The 23039-nt window shown below is 35.1% G+C and overlaps 3 protein-coding genes across 7 annotated transcripts; 2 read left to right on the plus strand and 1 right to left on the minus strand.

Moving 5' to 3' along the window:
- Nucleotides 1-104: 104 nt before the first annotated feature.
- LOC100678088 (uncharacterized protein PFB0765w) lies at nt 105-22847 on the plus strand. Of its 4 annotated transcripts, XM_031924147.1 has the most exons (15): nt 15187-15321; nt 16374-16492; nt 17163-17315; nt 17389-17552; nt 17632-17825; nt 17908-18061; nt 18119-18212; nt 18285-18364; nt 18434-18503; nt 18587-19072; nt 19163-19252; nt 19345-19455; nt 19551-19625; nt 20313-20393; nt 20556-21256. In XM_031924147.1, the coding sequence occupies exons 3-15, from the start codon at nt 17175-17177 to the stop codon at nt 20637-20639; spliced, it is 1824 nt and encodes a 607-aa protein (XP_031780007.1). In that variant the 5' UTR covers nt 15187-15321; nt 16374-16492; nt 17163-17174; the 3' UTR covers nt 20640-21256. The 4 variants fall into 4 exon arrangements, with proteins under 4 accessions (XP_031780008.1, XP_031780007.1, XP_031780009.1 ...); XM_031924148.1 differs by lacking the exons at nt 15187-15321; nt 16374-16492 and adding an exon at nt 105-410; XM_031924149.1 differs by lacking the exons at nt 15187-15321; nt 20556-21256 and adding an exon at nt 22567-22847.
- Nucleotides 7902-11596, plus strand: LOC100116694 (chondroitin sulfate synthase 2). 2 transcript variants are annotated; one of them, XM_001601073.6, is made up of 6 exons: nt 7910-9339; nt 9407-9714; nt 9800-10387; nt 10474-10749; nt 10861-11047; nt 11135-11596. In XM_001601073.6, exons 1-6 carry the CDS (start codon nt 8694-8696, stop codon nt 11431-11433), a joined length of 2304 nt encoding a protein of 767 aa, XP_001601123.1. In that variant the 5' UTR covers nt 7910-8693; the 3' UTR covers nt 11434-11596. The 2 variants fall into 2 exon arrangements, with proteins under 2 accessions (XP_016837719.1, XP_001601123.1); XM_016982230.3 differs by having other exon boundaries at nt 7902-9339; nt 10474-11047.
- Nucleotides 11719-15814, minus strand: LOC100116738 (ell-associated factor Eaf). The gene is made up of 5 exons (XM_001601107.6): nt 14295-15814; nt 13894-14125; nt 13507-13743; nt 12895-13193; nt 11719-12813 (listed from the first exon to the last, which is right to left on the minus strand). The coding sequence occupies exons 1-5, from the start codon at nt 14446-14448 to the stop codon at nt 12710-12712; spliced, it is 1026 nt and encodes a 341-aa protein (XP_001601157.2). The 5' UTR covers nt 14449-15814; the 3' UTR covers nt 11719-12709.
- Nucleotides 22848-23039: the final 192 nt, after the last annotated feature.

Here is a 23039-nt window from a genome sequence, read left to right on the forward strand (position 1 = left end):
GCGCGCGAGAGTAGCGACTTACGGAATACGGAGCCGAGGGAGCTCTTTCCGAAAACATCGAACTTACGCGACTGCCCGCGATCTTTAGGGGCGGCGCGCTGCCCGCGATACGCGCTCTCCCATTGGCTGGCTAGACTCGCGGATTAATATTGTATATATACTTATAGGACGCACGGCGCGCACGGCTCTCTCTCTCTATACCTACCTATAATATGTATAGGTGCATACGACTGCGCGCGCGGCGCATCGGGCTTTTTTCGCGAGAGAGAAAAACAGAGAGAGAGAGACGGAGATAAGTAGGCACGCAGCGAGAGACAGACAAGCCACGCGCGCAGGACAGGACTGAACCCAACACTTGCAGCAGTACTTAGCACGCGCTCAGCTCTGATCTCTGATGGCTGTATAGGAAGGTAAGTATCTACTGTATGCGTATACCCATATGTAGCGCATAGAGGCTTAGAGACTGCTGCTCCCTGCAACCGGTGTAGGCACGAGCGACATGATCCAAGTATACGGTGCAGTTCCCGGTGCTGCTGCCTTGTACACTTCTATAGCGAGAATAAGAATTGCGTTTGGGAGATATGTGCGAGCTTTTTTCATTTTTATATAATATAAGATAAGTACAGGTTATTATGTTTGTTTCGTCAAGCGTTCAGATATACAATATCTTTGAGTTACTTTTTTCCCCGAGTTGCTTCTCATCGCCGGATGAAAAAGGGCAGGAATTGATGCGACTCTTTCTATTCCCCTGGTCAGATTCATAAGTAACGCGAACAGTTAATTAGACCTATCTGCAACGTCCAATAAGCAGGAAACAAACATGTTTCCCGAGACATAGAATACATATGTATTATTATAAGCTTATTGAACAATTCTGACTTGAAATCGTACGAAATACGAGTATGTCGCATGCATTATTCGTGATTGCTTTATAAACGTATTTCTTATTTTAACCATTCAAATGTGCACAAACAATGTTTGATCATTAGAAGTTATTGTCGATTATTCCATTTTTTTTTCTAATGTTTCCTGGTAGTCTTACACACTTTATCTTCTAACCAAAGAATTTTACGAAGAAATGGGATCCAAACATCAATTTTACTAGTAGGTACGTTATGTACATATATATCGTCGCTCCCTACGAAGAGTAGCACTGTTCAAATTTCCCGTCATAAGTAGCACAACTCATTTGACGCACGCTAGACTAGCACAACAATTCAAACAACCAATTTCTATAAAAATTTCCCGATTTTTGCGAATACAATAATTTTTTACAAACATTTTTTTAAATCATTCGCTCTCTTTGAAATTTTCTGAAACCCTTTAAAACTTTGAGGTTTGTCTTTGTCCAAGGTTTTCATGAACTTCTGAACTGTGCTATACTAGTTTTCGTTTGAAAATTTCAACTACTGTGCTAGTCTTCGTACGGAGCGACGATATTATAAGTCGAACACATGCTTTCTGTTAAAAAATACAAAAGCTGGTTTTAAGAGCACCTCTTAATATAGGTATAAGTATATAACCACCAGAACCAGACCAAATTGATTCGCGTTCGTTAGGCGCAGACCCGAATATATAGTGAGCGTGAGTAGTAACTAGCCACTCCAAATTCTATGCTAACGAATGACTATACTAGTTAAAATGGTTTAAAAGGGCACACAATTAATTAAAAAAGACCGCCTCTGTCAACAATTATATACTTAATGTACAAGCCGGATACAAAGAGAATGCAAATTAGCGCCTTTTATGAATTTTTTTTCGGTCATTTTTAGCGAATTATTTCTTAAATCAAAGATAATATTTTTCTTTATTTTAAGTTTACATCAACATATCGTCCGTTGATTAGTTACGTATGAGCTTATTATCAAAAGGTTAAAAAAAACCACCTGATGCATATAAAGTAGCATACTTTCGCAAATCTGCGCAGAAAATGGAAAACTCGCTGGGTATATATATATATATATATATATATATGATATTTTTTTGACGGCACGTCTCCCAGAGCACCAGAGCTGTTGTATGTTATAATGTTGGGAAATTTCTTAAACCTCTTACTTATACTCCTACTTACATTGGCAAATCCACGGTAGAGTGGAAAAAAATTGGGCCCCAGAAGTAGTCAAATACTATATTTCGATATGAATGCAAGAATGTAAATTTAGCCTCGTATGACCGTTTGCGCACGAGCGAAATAGCAAGAGAAATTGTGTTTCGCACACGTTGCGTCGCAAAAGCTACACTGTACTATTGACGGGCCCACCTAAGTATACCAGATCAATTATTTTTGGTTCCTTAAACCGTCTAGTAGTTTTATCTTAGAAATAAGCATTTCTATGGACTGACTCTAGACATCGAGTTCGAGTAGTTGAACATTGGTTAGTTTTCGTTAAGTTTTTAAACCCTGAAAAAAGATTTATGATAGACAATTACAAATTTGAAATAAATTACAAAAATGTGGCGCGAATAAGCGAAAATAAAGGAAAAAAGAAATGAAAAATAAAGGGAAAATAGTATATTACGTACCTGGTGCATGAAACCTGTTTCGTTAAGCGACTTTCTGCTGCTGTACGTAAAATTCATTGTTTTCATTGCCAAACATTTTCAGCCAAGCATTGAAATCAAAATCCCTGCGCATCCATGCCAAAACTTCAAGTGTACATAGCATTCACCTAAAATTTCAGCCCAAAATAAGAACCACTCGTTTATTTTGAATCCTTTATTGAAGAGAGAACACACACACATATATATATATATATATATATTTCATAAAATTTATACGTTTATGAGCAATGAATTAGCAAATGTTCATGTTTCATAACTGTGAACGAGTTAATTATAGCATTGATTTATTAAGACAACTAGCTATATCTAACGCTCGCTCAAATTTCTTGAACTTAGAAGTTCAAAATCGTAACTATGTGTAAAACAAAACAAGAAAAAAAAAATAATACGATTGATTCAAACATATACAGTTGCACACATAGGAGATCTCAGTCACCGGACTTTAAATTCCATCTTCGGTCTATGAAAAGCTCCAGTATATAATATAGGTTTACATGTTTTTATTACAAAATAACGCTATTTTGTTCTCTATAACCATTCTTTTATCGAATAGATAAAGATTATCGTCTCAAAATTAAAGATTCGTAATCTAAGTGACATTTACTGGCATATCAAGAGCAAAATATTAAGCTTCTAGACTTTTCTTAGACATTTATATTCAATTATAAGAGAGTTCTTTAGCGCGATTGTTACACCAGCAACAACTATGGGCATAGGGGAGATACACGTAATTTTTAATTAAGGCGATCAAAATTCAAATTCGAAATTTCTGTGTTCCAATCAATTTTCTACAAGGAAAAAAAATTGGCCCAAGTCGAAGTCGTCATTTAAAAAAGTTATCTGCGCGCATAACTGTAAAACGTTGGTTTTATGCAGTATGAATAATTTTAGCTATTTTAGCTGTCTTTTTTACTCAATCAAAATAATGAATTTTAACATGGATTTGTCCCTACAACAAGGCTATATATAAATATAGAAATTGTCCCGCCGTCTTGCGCAATAATTAAATCGCAGCATGAAAATAAAAGTTACAACTTTCGTGTTTTTCTAGCGTTAATTAATAAGATACGGCCGATTTCAGTGATTTGATGGATTTTGTCGTTATCATGGAATGCTCCAGTAGTTTACTGTGCTTTATCTACTTCTATTACGCATTATAATATATTCTTTGTTATGTATTATAAAAGATGAACGTAATTAATTTCTATACATTTTTAGGGGTACTCGTGTTAGTCATACGAGGAAATAATAGAGTATGATCGACGATACTATATACTGGATAAAATGAAAACAAAAATGTTTTAGCTCACATTCCGGGTACTGCCGGATTGACTTGGAATAACCTAAGGTCTGCATACAAATTATTAGACAGACATATATCGTCGCTCCCTGCAAAGACTAGCAGAGCACAGACTTTCAACAAAGATTGTAAAAAAACGGCAAAAAATGAGTTTTGTTAGTTTTTGGAGGAATTGGCGATATAAGCGTACGTAGGAAAAAAGGGGTGAGCATCGTACACAATTTTATAGCATTGCCTGCCTTAAATCCGCCAAGATCAGCTTGCTATAAATTAAAATTACCGGTCCCAAAGTATGTTCATAATACATGTTTATCAAATCAAGTAAAAAAAGTTACACGTAATTATATATACTTCATTATAGGACATGTCCTTATAGAAAATTAAGGAACTTGTGCCTAGAATTCGTCAAATTTTCTCTTCGAAACTCTTCCCACGGGCGACGGTACTCACGAGCTAATAAATCAGTTTCGATTTTATTAATAGTTGAATTTGTTATATTTTTAAGTCCTAATTCACTATTTGTACAGAGTTTATATGATACACGTGCACTGCACTTTAATGGACAGATGAGCCCGAGATCTTGAATTAAAAAAAATGTTTTTTACATGTCTTATGCCCAAGCACATGTAAAAAAACTTGGTCTGGTGCGTGTGCCCTCAAAATTGCAAGAGCTCAACTTTTCGACAGGAAAGTGTCCAACTTTTCGTAGAATGACGCAGATACTGTTTCTATTAGTCTGACAATTATGCAAAATGTCTTGTCTAACTAAACTAAACTTAAAATATACTGATTGGAACATTCATTGTGACTTATCGAGTACATGAGACGATACAAATTTTATATTTTGCTAGGCAACGGTGATTAGGACCAAAATTTTAAATCAGCCAACAATTATAAAATAAATTTTATTGCATACTAATTTATCAATTCTTGGCATTTCCAAAATAATACATATCAATGGGTTTTGATCGATAGTTCGAAAGCTATTGGAAGGCGTATATTTTCTAAATTTAAAAACCACTAATGCAAATTTTCAAAACTTTTATCTCACGGACAAGCCACAATCAATGTTTAAATAAGTATATTTAAAGTTCAAGTTTGTTAAACAAGACATATTTTGTAATTGTGCCATTCAATATAATACAATATCAACTAATTTGTTTACTCATATTACTATTGTTATTACATTACTATCTAGAGCGTTATATTCTATAATTTGTCAGCATATATTGCTACGTCACTATTGAGCATTATTGTCAATAATTTGTCAAGAATCTCTAATAGTTCTTAAAAACTATAGGTTTAGTTTTCGGCGTACGATTCGAGGAGTCAGAGTTTCGGGTTGTTCGATTGCGCGTTTGGAGCCTTTTTTAAAAGATACTTGCTTGGCAAAACAGTTTTAATTCGTTCTGGTCAATGTTTTGTTGTTGCTGATGCTGCGGATGTGATGACAATTTGATTTCTGACATCTGACTGCATATTTGGTTAGGCGCCTTTTTATTTATCTGCGATATTGTGTATAGGCGATGGAGGTTTGATATTCACATAATTCTGTAAATTTGTTGCCAAACTTGAAACTGGGCTAGTCGAGGTCGATGCAACGTTACTGTTGGAACTCATTTTGGAGGTATTTATTGGCGATACTCCAACAAGAACCAACTGTTAACTGATTAAAGTTGTGTCGAACAGCTGTATTTATACCCATTGTAAATTCTTTTGAATTTATTTGATAGCTTCTGATGTATGAATCAAAAAGTATTAACGTGTACTCTTTTTAGGATGCCAAAAACTGATGAATAAGTTTAAATGAAATTCTTTATGCAATCATTTTAATTGGCTGATTTGAAATGTTGGCCCGAATATCACCGTTGTCAAGCAAATTGCAAAATTTTGAGTTTAGTTTTGTTAGACGAGACATTTTGCACTATTGTCGTGATAATGTAAACAATATCTATGAATTTGTTATTGTTATTGTTATTATTGAATTGAAGAATTAATTAAATTGAACTGATTTATTAGCTGGTGATTGTGCTAGCCTGTTAGCCTCTTTCCACTTTTGCCAGAAGTGTCAGCAGATTCTGCGCAGAAACTCTAAGCAGATGCGAATTTTTCCTGACTGAACCTGGACAAAACTATCTGGGCAGACGTTACAGCGAGTTAACTGCGCTGCCAGAAAATTATGGCGTATTATTTACCAGCCCGTAGTATGCAGCTCCTTTAGTATGTTTCATATTATAAATTCAAAGCACAACATTTTTAATTTGTCGTTATGATGTTTATTATAGCACTGATTAGCATAAACTTCTACAATGCGAATAAAAATGACAAATAAACTGTTAATATTGAAACATGCTTCAAGTATTAACAGTTTAATTGCACTTTTATATTTTATAAGTTAAAGTTTGTCAAAAATGTTAAAATAAATAATAAATATTTTTGACAAACGTATGACAAATACTGTGAAAAAACATGAATATATATGTGCACATTCTGCACGTGTATTATTGCATAAAATGTGCCTATTTTTTAAAATATCGCGCCTTTTTACAGTACCCCCGCTCCGCTCAATAATGCGGTTTGAATTTCCGGAAACCCCTTTCTGTAAAACGTACATTATACTATTACATTTGAATAAGCAGGGTCCCCGCGCACACGCAAGAAGTCAAAAAGATGTCAAAAAGACATCTACGAGAGATCGCACGGCACACGTTGTAACAAAGGAACATCAAGTTTTAGGAGATGATTTCCTATAATACTTAGTCTACTATATAGGATGAGTGTTTCCTTTAAAAAGCGAAGGTGGGACAAAGATTTCGTGATGTATCATTGTTTTTAAAACTATCAAACATTTAATAGATGATTATAATTATGATGATTAATTGAACTAAAATATACTAATATAATTACATAATTGATTTATAAAATAACGGCTTTGAAACTTTTTATCTAATGTTGTGTACCTATATATTTAATCATTAGTTTAAAAAATGATATTCGCAAATGCAAATAAATATTGAAATGCTTGAAGAATTTCAAAAATTAAGTGGAACTCCTTCAATCGCTTGTTCTCCTGATACTTTCACGATTGAATATCTCATTCTTGTCTTTATTACAAGCATTACAGACGTCTCTGAGATGTCCTGCGAGAGACAGCTTTTAGATGGCTTTTACAGTCCAGATGTGTGTGTATATTCTATTTGTATACAAGTAATCTACTACAGTGGGAAGTATTGTACCTTATTATTATTATTTTTTTTTTAATTCTTTATCAGGTTGACAGTAATTGTAAGAGTCGGTACTTATACGTAATTCAAGTTTTTTTCTTCAATGGCACATAATATGGTATCTGCATTGTAAATATTGCTCTTAGCTAATTATATTTTCGAAAGAAATCCAGGACATCTAATTCTTTAGGAATTCTAAATAACAGCTTTAACATGTCTATTACAAGGCATACACGAGGTGGACATCGATAAGTTTATTAGGAGAACAGAGGTTTACTAGAGCTTACATACACCTATATACGCGATTTCTTATATTTTTTATTTTTTAATTAATGCAATTGATTACCAGATAACATCTGTTCTAAACATATATCTTGAATTATAATTAGCGTTTCATTAATTTATCTTATATTCGCTAAAATGTAATATTTTAAAAATCTTGCTGTCGAGTGATATATCTCGTGTGTATATCAGTAGATATTACCGTATGGCAATCAAAACGAAATTAGTATTTTTTGGTTTTTGATTGAACATATGGGGTTTTACTATTTTAATAAGTCTTGTATATATAAGTTTATATAACACAGGTATCTGTGTTTTCGTGACATTTACATTTACTGCTGACAAATGCTCGAATCACCTTTGATTTTAATTATAATAGCGTGATCACATCTAAGTATAATTTTATTAATGAGATTTTTGTTCCAGGCGGTAAAATGCACTCGATGACGATATGTGAGATGATGGTAGGATATTAAGTGAATGTGCGTTAATCTATATATAAGAACAATGACTCTGAATAATGAATAATATACAAATAAGGAGTACCCGCATACGCAGTGCGGTGATGCCCTCAAGCATACCTATTGAACAAATCATGGTTTATGGGTATTTGAAATTTAAATAAGCAGAAGTTTCGAGGCGCGCGCAAATCGCATATAAGATATATAACTGACTGCACCTTTTGACCTTTTACACGTTCACTAAGTCTGTAAAGGTCGATGTTAATTTTTGCGGAATATCCACGTTCATTAAATATACTCAACTGTATCATATAAAATTATTATCCACACTTTGCAGTACTTTATACTTTGCACAGTAGTCAGTAGTGAGAAGATGATGCCGATGCTTATAAAATATAAATGTACCGTAAGATGATCCGGTCATCGTCATCACTTAAATAGTATACGTCACATCCGTCAGGTGGCTGCCGTCTGGTGTTGGAGTCGTAGGTCGTAGTCGACAAGGCAGTTTCCCCGTATACTACGTGTGTGCAGTGTAAACAGAGTGTGGGTAACCCACACTTTTACAAAATTGAAACAGTGGCGTTTATTGTTAGACTGCACTGGCATACCTACATGGCTTGACGTCGGCTTCCAAGTTTTATCTTTTTTTATTTTCGTTTACGTCTAGAATGTTTATATTTTAGTTTACGACAAAATTTAACGTAATATGGTATATTTTAGCCAGTTATTGTTGTATAATTGTTTTTACGTTTAGTAATTGAGTTTTTCCATTTATATTGGATTCGCGAAGAAGGATTACAATATATAGGAGAACAAAATACAGCGCACAGAAGATAAAAAAGTATATATTTTAATTTTAAGATGAGTCCAGTTATTAATATTTTATTCTCCCATTGCCGGAGCAATATTTATTTGATTGTTGGTGTTTGCGTGGGTCTCAGTATTAGTTTGCTTTTTGCCCCAATCGAGATAAATGACTGTCAAGACTTGGAAGAATCTCTCCCTTATTCTATAAGTAGTAATGAATTAATTGACGAATATGAGCCAAAAATAAATATCGAAGCTAAACCCCAAAAGGCTAAGAGAGTTCCAAAAGTATTTGTTCGACCAAGGTACTACTCAACAGAGTTAGGAATTCGTGACAAATTATTCATTGGTGTGCTAACGAGTCCTGAGTACCTGCACAGCCGAGCAATTGCCTTAAATAAAACAGTCTCTCATTTAGTGGATAAAGTTCGATACTTTATTTCAATACCTGAAGGAACAAAACCAAATGTATCATTGCCAGGAATAGTTGGATTTACGGATACAAGAAGTATTTTGCAACCATTTCATGTACTGAAGTATATAACTGACAATTATTTAGAAGATTACGACTATTACTTTTTGGTAAAAGATACTAGTTACATTAATGCCAGAAAATTAACTGAGATTGTCAATCAAATTAGTGTGAGCCAAGATGTGCATCTTGGTATTGGCAGTGGTGATGACGCATATTGCTCTCTAGGTAATTTTTAATATAATATTTGCTTTTAATGATAACTTTACATCTTTTGGTATTATTCACTTTTCAGATGGCGGTATAATACTGAGTAATTCTGTAATAAAAAAATTAAAAAATAATTTAGATTGGTGCGTTAAAACAACATTCTCTTCTTCTGATGATGTTAACATTGGGAGATGCATATTGCATTCAGCATCACTCCCTTGTACACACAAAGCTCAAGAACAGATATATTTTTCAACAAAGTTGAATGTTACATTCGACTATCAAAATGACTTCAAAAAATTATGCGCCGATGAGGACTTTCAGAAGTCCATTACAATATATCCTATATACGATCATTTGATGATTTACAATATAAATACTCATTTTGCAGAAGTATGCTGGCATTATTTACTTACTTAGTCTCCATGTACATACATGATACATTTTCTAAGTTAGTAATAATTTATTTTTGTTCTAGATGGAACTTCTTAAGGTGGAAAAAGAAATAGACAGCTTGCGCAAACAGATAGTAAAAACTACAAGTTTTACTCCAAAAAATCAACAAGATCTTAGTTGGCCAATTGGTAATCAACCAGGAAGCAATGCTATGAATCGATTTGATATCTTAAGATGGACATATTTCAATATGACTCATGTATTTCTTGATGATGACTTTGGAACTGTAAAAGAGTTGAACGATTATCAAAAAGAAGATGTCAACAATGTTGTTAATGTAACAGTTAAAAGAGTTGTTGATAATTATAATAAGCAATTAAAATTCAACAAGCTACTGAATGGGTACTGGAAATTTGACTCGTCCAGAGGAGTTGATTATATACTTGATCTCAGTTTTGCTACTGATTCAGGAGTTGAAGTTAATAAACGGATAGAAGTATGTAAGCCATTAGGAAAAGTTGAAATATTACCCGTACCATACGTTACAGAAAATTCTCGGATCAATATGATTATTGCTGTTGATGCATTCAAGAAAGAGGAATGCATGAAATTCTTAGCACATTATGCAGATACGTGCATGGACAGAAAGGATAAAGTCACACTGACAGTGGTACATATAAGAAATAATAAGTTTGCATTATAATTAAAATTACTTTATTCTGCTTATCAACATTAAAAATGTACATTTATTTAAAGGTTTTATTGTACAATCCTGGATATGCATCAAAGGGAAACGAAGATATCTTTCATGAAATAAAAAAACGTGCCTTATTTTTGACTGAGAAGTATAAAAAAGATCAGCTAAAAGTTACGTGGCTTTCAATTCGGCTGCCCACTATTTCCAGTTTTATAGAAATTGAACCACTTTTAAAAATTGCTATTGCCGATTTGTATGTCAAAAAGTTTTCTTCAGACAATTTGATATTGTTTGCAGACACCAGAATGGAGTTAAAATCTGAGTATTTAAATAGGGTAAGTTTTTTCACAGTAGAAAAATACAGACGATTGCAAAAAGTACATGATCTATCTTATGACAATTTATTATTTTCAAATTTTAATTCTTTTGCCATGAAATATTTACAGGTACGGATGAACACTATCAGCCAATGGCAAGTTTTTAGTCCAATTCCTTTTGTACAATATAATCCAGATATAATTTATTATGATGCAAGCGTTAAGCATGTGGATTTTGATATTATTCATAATCATGGACGATATGACGACTATAATTATGACTCAGTATCATTTTACACAAAAGATTATATGACAGGTATATAAATATAAAAATTATTATAAAAATTTGTTTTATTTTAGTAAATTCTTTAAAGTTTAAAAATTTATAATTTGTACATTTCAGTGCGAAAATCTATCGAAAATCAAGTACCCTTGGTGCGAACTGACAAAGACATCGCAAGTATGTTACAGTTATCACAAACTATTTCTATTGGCTCAATTTTCGAAATGTTCGTTGTCTTCAGCAATTTGAATACTTTTCGCGCTGTAGAACCTGCCTTAAAACTGAAATATAAAGAAATTAATTGTATTGGCACAAGGAATAACATCACTCTTAATACGTGTTTGAAGCAAAGAAATCTTCAACTGGGAAATCGTGGTCAGCTAACAAGACTGATACTGGACTATAAAGATCATCAATAATATATGCTTTCGACTTTTATGTTGTTTAAGAAAGACCAAATTATGTTGTGATAAGATAAATAAATAATCAAGTTCCTGTTGAAGTATAATATACAAAAGCTGGGTATCTACTGAAAATAGTTTAATGTAAATAGATTTTAAGTAAAGATATTCGAGAATTCAATTTAAAGCTTACACATATTACGTATATAAAATATACATACATACATATATATATATATATATATATATATATATATATATATATATATATATTAACTGCGAATGGAAAAAAATACGAAATATATTAATTAACTTATAAATTTATTAACAACTTCAGTAAAAGAAATAGTTTACTAAAGAGTTTTATATATATATACATAGGTTTATAATGGAACAAATTTTATTGCAAGGTTGTAAATTTCATTATACTCATAATAATCATTATACTATTTACAAAACTTTACATTAAAATTAGTTGTAAAGATTGACGTAAAGGCACAAAAAGTAATGACAAATTTAATAAACCACTTCCTACTTAATATAAATTATTGAAGAAACTTTTTCCTTATGTTTATTTAAGTCTCATGTTACTTCTATTTTTTTTTAGAAAATAAATTGTATAAAAATACTTTTTTCAGATTTTTTTGGGTTAAACTATTTTAAACAAGTACCCAGCAAACAAAATATGAACATGATAAATTGGCAAGACCTTTTTTTTTATTGTTTCAAAGGTTCAGCCCACACAAGAACGTAGCATATTGAGTTTAAAATAACAATAAATCGTTATAAAAGCCCTAGTACCCTATACACTTTCTGGCGTGTTCGCCATTTGTTTCTTTATCACGACACCCTTATTAACAAGGAAGAAGGACTGGCTGTCGTTCAATCTTTACTGCGATAAAATCTAAAGTACATATCGTGCAGTTTGAAAAGATCTCATATGTTCTTTTCATATTTCCATTTTTTTCCTTTATAATCAAACAGCTCAATTCATGCATATTTTCATAAGATTATAAAAGAAAGCGTTATGGCTCACATCACGTTGTCTCGACAACACAGAGTGATCAAGACAAAACAAAATGAAATATCACTATACGAGTACTATAGAAGAATAACATCACAAGCGATGTTTTTCGCTTTGAAATGTTTGCGCAAAAAAAAACAAAGATACTCCATTTTGAAAGATGCTTGTAAAGAAATTACGGTACTTTACAGAAAAAATGAGAATATTGTTTAAATTTAAACTAAAATTCGGTATCCTTTTTACAAGTCTTTCGGAATGTGTATCAATTCATTAATCACTATCCGATTCCGATTCTGACAGTTGCAAATCTTCATTCAATAAGTTATCTGGCATAGAAAATGATGGTGATATCGTCGTACCGTTCGCCGCGTGTCCTGGAAAATTTTTTAAATGCGTTAGGTACAGTTTATTGCGCGAATTACGTTGAATTTTGCAAATGAAACTTTGAAAATTACCGTTGACTTTTGTAGGTTGCGTTGTCTTCTCCGGTTCCGAATCACTATCAGAACTATCAGAACTTGAATCACTAGAACTGGAATCACTTAAAATGCCTACTTCGTTATCTAGAACAGGGGTTTTAACAAAAGGCTTTTCATTCACTACTGGGGATATAGTTCTTGGAGGGGCTGTCGAATGTGACGTAGACACAGATGCAGAAGAAGGTGCAGGCGGTGATTGAGTGAAATCATCGTGTTCACCAATCATGGGAAGGCTCGCTAGTGTTGATTGTGTCGAGGAAGGCATGGCTGAAGAACTGAAATGATTTTTAAGCATTGTTTAAAGTGTGGCAAAGCAACTTTCTAATCCTTAAATGTCTTTTAATGCAACAAACATTGAGGGAAAAGCAAATAAGATAAAGTTATTTGTGCTATAATTTTTTTTTAAGGTTAACATATTGGGGACTAAACATTTTTCCACTGAGTGGGAAAAAATAATCAACCATGCAATTGTCTGTAAAAATAAAATGAAAAACGTAAAAGTGTTTCTATGCTCAAAAGCTGACATCGAAAGGTAACAAATGTACGCAGTGGATGGCTGTTGAAAAGAGAAACCTTGCTTCAACTTACCTAACGCTAGTAGATAAATTCGTAGTTGGAGGGCTTTTTCCATGGTAAGAGGCACGTGAAGGGCTATTCTTAGGACGTAACTGATGACTCGGCTCCCTTTTCTTCCCACTCGCAACTTTAGTTCTACTCTTTGTTCTTCCATCCGTTGGACTTCTTCTCGTTTCAATAGGAGTGATGGGTCTGATGGTGGAAACATTATTGGGAACCGATAAAAGGGGCTGGGATTTGGTTTCAGACCTGTTGAGCATAGAGAATATAAGTTGATTAGCACTTTTAGTCAAAGGAGAGAGAGAGAGAGAGAGGGAGCAAAATTGGCAGCTGATAGCTACTTGTGAATGACTAAGAGATATTCTAATGAATGGAGAAAAGTATGCAGATGTGGCTCACCTGGTCTTTTTAACCTGTATATTACAAGACAGCCTCTCAAGGGTAATCTCTCCAGTATTCCGGTCGATAATGAGAACGCACTCCTTGTGATATGGTCGCTGAGAGCCCTTGAATACTGTGTGTGGAGTTCCAGCTCCATCGAGGTGCGGTACTGTCACTGTCATTGTGTTGTTGGTTCCAACGTCGACTGTTGCCATTTTGTTGACATCCACACTGGCTGGCTTAAAATCATCTGCAAGCAGAGATCAGGAGGTTTTTGAGCAAAAAGGCGAGAAGAATAGGTCACAGCTGTTGGGCAAGAAGAGCCGAGAGAGCGAGAGCGAGAATAGAGCGATCGAGCGAGAGAGAGAGAGAGAGAGGCGGCGAGTTTAGATGCAATATGTTGGCCATCGATACGTTACATTTCATGGTGTGAAAAGCCGTGGACTTGTCGCCGTTGGTGAAGGTGGGTCCGAGTTTGAGCTCTCGAACTCCAGGTCCGAGACCGAGCTTCTCAGCCATATCACAGGCCACGGAGTTCATGTGAGAATCGTGTCCCCCCGAGATGGACTTCATGGGCTCTCGCGCGGAGCTTCCTCGAGCTTATGCCTGGCCGAAGAGGAGAGGAAAAAGCTGGACGGCTCCCGCTTCAAGAGTCAGAGTCGGGGGCTTCTCTCACATTTTTCAGTAACAGCTGTTCCAATTTTCCTTCCTAGCAGACGGTTTCATCACACTCTCTCGTGGATCGCGCGCTCGCGCACACACACACTGACATAGAGCAGTATATAGTCTAGTCGTCGATGAGCCGAGGAGCCAGGGCCGATTACTTATTATTGTGCGTATTATTTACAACGGGCGGGCTGCTGCAGGCCGCTCTCGAGTAAACTGCGATGCGATCGGAGCGACTAATAAGTACGAGAGTCGGGCACTCGGGCAGGCAGGGCCGCGCGCAGACTGCTGCTGCACGGAGACGGAGGAAACGAAACGAGACGAGAGATTAAAGCGAGGGCCCAGCACTAGAGTGGTGTGTAAGTAGTGTACACGCGCGACGACGAGCCGCTGCCGAATCGAGCGCTGCTGCTGTTGCTGCTGCTGCTGCTGCTGCTGCTACTGCTGCTACTGCTGCGGCCTATGTGCGATTTCGAAATCCCACTCGTATTTTGAGAGATCCGCTGGACTGGCTCCCCTGGGAGCCCAGCCGACACATCCCGTTGACCCGATTTGGCCAGAAACCTGCCAGAACCGAGCGCAGCGCTAATACTCTCTCCCTCTCGCGGACGACGGTGTCGGATAGTTGGCTGCAGGCTGCGAGATAGATATTAGCTGCTCACTGTGCTGCCGCCTGCCTGCTGATACTACTGAACTCTAGAGCAGTGAGCCGCCGCCGCCGCCGCCGCCGCCGCTGTCGTCGTCGTCGACTACTTCGGACCCCCACCCGGATTTGGAAAAGTTCGCACTCGAATATACTCGTTCCACTATACGACGCTCTTCTGTCTCTTTCTCCCCTCCCTCTCTCTTCTGTCTTGTCTACAAACTCAAAGAGCGCGAGAAGGAGAGAGAGAGAGGGAGAGAGAGAGAGAGAGAGAGCGCGCCGTCACTGCCGCTGCGAGAGAGTATAGCACGTACGCACGTCAGCCGCCGCTCAAGAGAGATTGGATTGGAGCGAGAGAAAAAACGCGCCGTGTGACCTTCGGAAAGCCGCGCGCGCGTGCTTATGCGAATTTTAGGCTACCGCGAGAGAGTCGGCGCGTAATGCAATCCTTATGATGTGTAGCCTGCAGAGCTGCCGCTACCTTGCCCTCGCTCTCCCCCGCGCGATGTTTCGTTACGTATCCGCGCGCGCCGACACGCAGTACGCACACACTGCAGTTGTATGTATGTACACGTGAGTGCGTGTATATACTACTTGCTCTCTCGATCTCTGAATTTCAGATCGAACCGTGCCCACCTGCGATCGAGAGCAGACTAATGTTTTCCTCTCCCGCCACCCAGCGCTCTCTCTCTCTCTCTCTCTCTCTCTGCGCGCCGCTGGCGTCGAACGAAAAAGTTCCGTCTTCTGCGACTTGCGCAGCCTGAGGGCGGTTATTGTACTTTTCTGCGAATTTCCCGGTACATACGGGGGTCGGGTTTTGCGACGCTTTATTGCAGCGGCTATGCTCCATATCATCCGTCTGCTCAGGTATATACGTGCGCATATTTACGCGTGATCTATGCCAAGGTGAGGGCGACGGCTCTCTCTCTCTCTCTCTCTCTCTCTCTCTCGATGGGTTTCCCCGTGAGATTTGAATTTATTATTCTCGGTATAAATGCAACGGCTGTGACCGCGCGCATGGAAGCAATTTTCTCATTGGTCCGTTTGGCGCTGGGGGCGGTTGTGTTGCACGTTTTCCTCTTACTCGAGATATCCTGTTCGAGACCGTCGCTCGCGAGATTTGTCCAGCTGACTTTGTGTGCCACTTGTTGAGAGGGAGATAGAGTTTTATCAATCGGAACTGGATTAGTTTTGTTCCAGCATAAAACGTCACTACAGTTATTGCGAGCCAGCCGATCGAGGGTGAGCGAGTGTCGAGAAAGGACCGGAGTCTCTGTGCTATTTGACGTCTGTGAGCTACAAATATAGGTGATTGAATCTTTTTTGAACAAGCGGTTGAACGGTTGCAACGGCGTTAGACGGGATACGGTGATTTCGAAATTTTCAAAGTCTAACCCCTAACAACAATATACGTTACGTTGCGCTGCATTATGCGCTACGGCCACATACTACTGTGCGTTTATCCGTCAGCGCATTGACAATGAGTTAGTTCCTTGAGGCATAGGGCGAGCCTTCGATAATACGTGCATGCATGTTATATTTGCTGCGATAAAAGTAGACTTTTGAAAAAAAAGCGCGCTTACGCGTGTACAAGCATTGTAATTCTTATTATATTCATTTGACAAATGCTAACCTGAGTGATCATTGTGCACAGGTAGAAAGGGTCGGACCTAATACAGTTCGACAGTTGGCAATTGTCTACTCGCAATATATAGCTGTACTTAAAACTCCAAAATTCTTTATCAAAATACAAATTTCAGCGATTTCTCAATTGATTAGCGAATAATTACACCCTACTTGAGTTTGTGCAGCGTAACTTTGTTTTGAGGTCGCAATTACATTTTCTGGCTAACGGCGTGGCTATAGCGGAGTCGTTGTGAATCACACCCTCTTTTTATCATATAAATATAATACAATAATTTATAAACTATATCAAGTGCTTATAAGAGACCTTAATCGCTCTCTTTGTTTGTTCTAGAAAATAAAAGTAATGGATAATTCGTTCGATTTAAATAATACAAACAACGATAACTCTATGACGATGGACGAAGACAAGGGAGAAACGTACGTGCTGACGCGAAAAGTCGATGAAGTTACAGGATCACAAATGAAAGAAATAGAAGTTCAAAAGGTACGAAAAAATAATACCAATAATAGGAAAAAATACCAACAATGAAAATATATCGACAATCAAATTCTCATAGATGGAAGATGATTATACTATAAAAATGTTGGAGCGCAAGTACATAGAAACCAAGCGAAATCTCTTGTACACGAAAAGGAAGGTGGAGGAAGCGCGCAATAAAGGCGCAGAGCAAACGGAGACGATGAACCAACTTTTGGAAGCCAACAAGGCCATCGTAGAAAAGTCAAAACTTGTCCTATCTCTATACATCGGTGCCTGTTGTTTTAATGTTATATTTTAAAAACAAATTTGCTCTGTTTAGATTCGATGAACTGAAACGGTATCAAACTGGATCACTGCTAGATAGTTTGAATAATGCCGAGAAAACGTATTACAACTGGAAAGATAAATATGCCGAATTTTCAAATATTTTGCAAATGATACTGGAAAAAGAGAACTATTCGATTCGGCTGAATGAGGGCGTTTCAAAAAGAAAGAATGAATTGAATATAGAAAGTAAGGCCGAATGTATGAAAAAAAGTACGCCAAATGTTTTGAACAAAAATTATATACGCTTAAACGGTTGGAAATGTTTCAGTACAACGACAAATCGCTCAAAGAAAAAAAGCCATCAACGATCTTAATGAGGCTTTAGCGCAGTCCGATCATAAGAATAAAATCCTTCAGAAGCAACTGAATTTAGAAACATTTGATAATAACTTAAAAAATATCATTGACGAAAAAAGTAAAAGGTAAATATTCCCAAGATTTTAATTTTTGTTGTACTAATTCAATTTTGCGATTTTCAGAGTTATTCAGTTGGAAGCAGATCATGAAAGCTATCAGAGATTATTTAAACAAGAAGTAGATAATCTATTGCAAATGAAAAATAGTCAAATTCAAGTAAGCCTCCCATCAATTTGTGCATTTTAATATTTATTTATATACAGTAAAATGCAATACATTTATTCATAGGAATTGCAAAACATTAATACAAATTTGGAATTAAAAAAAGAAGCTTTATCAAAATTGCAATTAGAAGTATCATCGATTGCGTAAGTTAAATATCCATTTGAGTGCACAATACTTTTACTCTAAATTTATTGCAATGACTATTATTGTAGAAAAAGTCAGAGTAAACAAAACCAAGTTCTTTTAAATCTTAAAGCTAAGAAGGACGCAATTTTGCAAGAGGCAAGTAGTTTTTTGAATAAAAATTAATCGCAATAATGAACTATCTTTTAATACATGATATTTTTATTGCGAATTTGTGTTAGGTAACAAGAAGCCGTCAAATAAGTGACATGACAAAAAAATCATTCGATGAGAACGTGACGAATATTATGAATGATCAAGAAAAAATGAATGCCGAATTACAAGCGGCTGAAAAGAATTTTGTGACAACTGAAGAAAGTTTGCAAAAAGAATTTGGAACTTTGCGTACCGCATATGACGAAAAGAAAAAAATGTTGAAAAAATTGGAAACTAGTGAGGAAGATTTGAAACAGTTCCGATCTATGAAATCTACAAAATTGAAGGAATTAGATGCTAATTGCAAAGAAAAGGAAGGCGAAGTTATAAAAATAGCTGAAGATTATGCAAAGTTAGAACAAATGGAGTCTGCATATATACAAAAACAAAGTAACTTGGATGCTAAAATAAAAGAATTACAAGAAAAAATAAATAGCATACAAAAAGAATTAAATGCAGTTGAGAAAGATGAAAATGATGCAACGACCAGCGGTGTAAATACGCGTAAAGAAGTAAGCTTATAAGAAATTTCAATGCTGATAATTGCGAGATAAATTCAATGATAATAAATGTGTTAATCAATTATTACACTTGTTTTTTAGAAATCAAAACCAATGTTTCAAAATGAGAATAAAACCGTTGATTCAACGGGTAAAGCTGACTCTGATTCTAACAAGGATGATAAGAAAAAAGTAAAAATTTTATAAATAATTGTGTGATTATATAATATGTAGTAAGAATTAGATGTTTTGATTTTATTTCTTATTTATTTTTTATGGTTTAGGGCATCAAATCCCTAACTCCTGAGAAGAACGTTTTAAAAAGCTGGTTTGAATCTGACGATTCTGAAGAGTCTGAGGATGAATTCAAAATACAAAATATCATTCCTAAAATAGTATGAAAATCAAAGCATTATTCAGTTATAATATGATATCATTAATATAGACTTATAACTTAGCAATGAATATTTCCATTCTTTTTCTTTTTTAGTCAAATTCTGCTACAGCTGCACAGAAAAAACCGGTTTATGATAGAGATTTGGATGCTCAAAGTATCGACAGCACGGTGAGTTTTTTCGCTTCGATTGTTCTTACGTTCGTAATATATGTTATTGTTGTTTTATAAGTTTAATGATTTTTAAAAGTATCGCAAACGATTTAAATTGTTAAATAAGTATGTAGTTATAGACATGTTTTTTGTGTTGATTATATATAAACGGCATTGCAATCAACGATGACGAAAGCACATTATAAATTAAGCCGTGAAAATTCTTTAGAGGTAAATAAGATTAATCAGTAATTAGTCAAAACAGACAAGACAATACATTATATATATTGTGAATGTCGCGCTGCCCGTATAAGAAGTAATGGAGACAAGGTCTTGTTCGGTATTATATATAGGTATCCCTCCGACAACTACTTTTACACATATACTCATGCGAGTGTGCACGTTTATATGTGCATTCATGAAGCTATATATTATATACAATGTGTATTTAAACGTTATCTTGAACCGACTTTGATCGTGCATCTTAAATTCTTTATTCAGTGAAAGGTTCTCCTTTTGTTAATTGTTTTATAATCTTTTGTAACGTTTAAAATATTTTTGTATGAACGCATGGTCACACTCATATATAAACTGCATTGTTGTATAATCATATGTTTGAGCATCAAATCACATACTATATGGTATATTCTTATTAAATGTTTTTTATGTACGTATTATTAAGTAATAATGTTATTTTTATTTTAGAACGATGACAATCGATCTCAAAGCGACAAACTTTTCGATGAGCTTTTTGCACAAAAGTCAACAGTTACTTCGAAAAACGAGGTACCTAGTATACAGTATAGAATTAAATATTTTATCGATTTCATATGCATTTTATACATTGACTGCATGTGCATGCATAATAGACTACAGCCAACAGAAAACCTCTCAGTATTTTCAATTATGAAGCTTACGCATAACTCTGTACGTTTTTACATTATTTAGGTCATTTTAAACAGCCTTATGTATGGTCCTACTATATTGAAAATAGTAAGAGAGAGGGGGGCGAACTTGAACGCGGAGCTATAAACTTTTGAGTAAAGTGCACCTGGTAACATATATGTCATATATCTCACCAAAACCAACATTTGGACCGTCGGACTTTTCTGTAAGCAGCGGTTATGCGCGCAGGTGAATAGAAAATTCTCGAACACTTTCTGTAACTTTTAAAAGTCAGGAAAAGCGTGAACACGCCAGTGTGTCTAAAAATTAATATTTTCGGCCTGTGAGATCAAAAAGTACACGTTAAAAGGGTGATTTTGACGCTGGGTCGCTTGCTATACGTAAGTTTTAAGGCTAGATATTGACAATTGAATTTTTCAAAACCCTTATTGGGGCTAATTTGTAGATCAGGTACGGGGCAATACTGTACGTAAGATTAACATAGAGAGATATGGACTTGACATCCATTTTTTATAAACATGCCTTTAGTACTTTAATTATAGCTTAAAATGGTTCGTAAATATACTAAAAAAAAGATAAGTAAAAATGCGATATGCTCAAAAAAACTGTCAAATGCCGCATAAGCTGTGGTAAGGGATAACTGACGTATAGTAGCGACATGGGTCGCCAATATGATATAAAAGCTTCATCTCTGTCACAGCACTTACAAAAATAAAAAAATAAAGTTTCAAATACTATGTGTACAATTTTCTGATTAATTTTTTCACCCCATTCTATATTTAAATTAAATCTGTATAGTATTGCCCCGAGACCGTTATAGGATTGCCCCACCCCTGGGGCAATTTTATAAAAGTTATGCTTCGTCGTTAAAGTTGTAGACGGATTTTTACAGTGGCCTTCTAGGTAGCTGAAAATTTTTGTATAACAACGTTAATCCAAGTACGTGAAACCTAATTGATTGATTTTTTTATTTTCTTGTAACGATTTTAAAATATAAAGTGACAAAAAAGCGTCCAAGTTCGCCCCCTTCTCCCCTATATTTTGTAACTAGGGGGATAAATTGGATTTTTCTAGCGAGGGTGATGATTTGAGCGCAAGTGATCAGTCGAGGATGCTGTAGGCCGTAGGTACCCTCGACTGATCACTCGCGCTTAAATCATCACTCTCGCTATAAAGCCAACCCCTCTTTTTGCAGACCGTGCGTTTTTTTGACAAAGGCAAACAAATAGGCTTTTAAACGTGCCAGTCTTCGTAGGGAGCGACGATATAACTGTTGCGTCTTTGACTTTATTTTTTTTTATTGTTTTAATGAACACAAAATATTGATATTTATTTATCTAATTGAATAAAATCCGTTTCTCCCAAAAAAGGCCTTTTTCTTACCCCTGATATTAAAAAAATTATTTTCTTGCTTACCGTGGCCAGATTTTTAATTATTTAAAGGTAAACTTAGCAGTGTAAAGTAAAAGAAAATAATCATTGTTCAAATAGCATATACATACATATCAATGTATAAGAGTATTTCTAGAGTACAAGAAAAGAGCTTCAATTTGAAATACTTTTTTTTAAAAATGTTAAGAACATTGTAATATCTATTTTTCAAGGGGACTCAAATTAAAACTTCTGTCCTCTGTATACTTTTGTATGCCGATAAGTGTTTTAAATTAAAAATTTTGTCTGTTAATTAGCAAAAACATATATAGCTAATAAAAACCCGCAATGGTATTTTAAAATGGCAAACATTGTATTAGATTCGAGAGATTAGCTCTCGAGTTTGTCATAATTACACTGAAGAAAAAACACAGCCATTTTAACTGAACAAGAATAGTTCATCTCTAGATATATATGTATATGCTCACGAAAGAAAAAATCTCGAGAAGTTTTCTTATACCTGTTGGTTGAAGTAGAATCACACATTTACAGAATGCCATTTACAATTTTAATAGAGAAAAGTAAAGTATACTTGTATGTGACTATTTTAAACATAATGTCTTGTTGTAATGTCTTAAATTTTTTATTTCTATTTATATTTATTAATTTCCTTTATATACAGGATGTATTCAAAGTACCTCACGCACATATGACGCCAATTCGAAAGAAGTCTTATACCCAAGTTAGAAAATATTGAAGCATTATAATTTTTTGAAAATATTTTGGTATCAATATAAACAAAATTTTAGTCATCAAGATTATTTAGTCTCATTTGTTCCTATAGCTACAATACTACTAATCTACTATACCAAATGTTTCAACAATTTGTATGTAATTCATCCATTCATTCTGTAGCATTCTTCAATTATAGTATTGTATACTACATTCAATAAATATTCGATTTTATATTTTTGGCTTCAGTATTCTTAACCTTACAAACTTTTTATTTTTTATTATTTTAGCAAAAGTAATTTACGCACAGAAAATATAAGTGCATGATTATCTTGGCACATAAATTTACGCGGGCTCCTAGACATTGTAAGATCTAACATATATACGCCATCTTTCGGTAATGAACACCCTAGTGGAAATAAA

The sequence above is a fragment of the Nasonia vitripennis genome, chromosome 2 (genome assembly GCF_009193385.2).
Source record: "Nasonia vitripennis strain AsymCx chromosome 2, Nvit_psr_1.1, whole genome shotgun sequence".
Classification (NCBI taxonomy): Eukaryota; Metazoa; Arthropoda; class Insecta; order Hymenoptera; family Pteromalidae; genus Nasonia; species Nasonia vitripennis.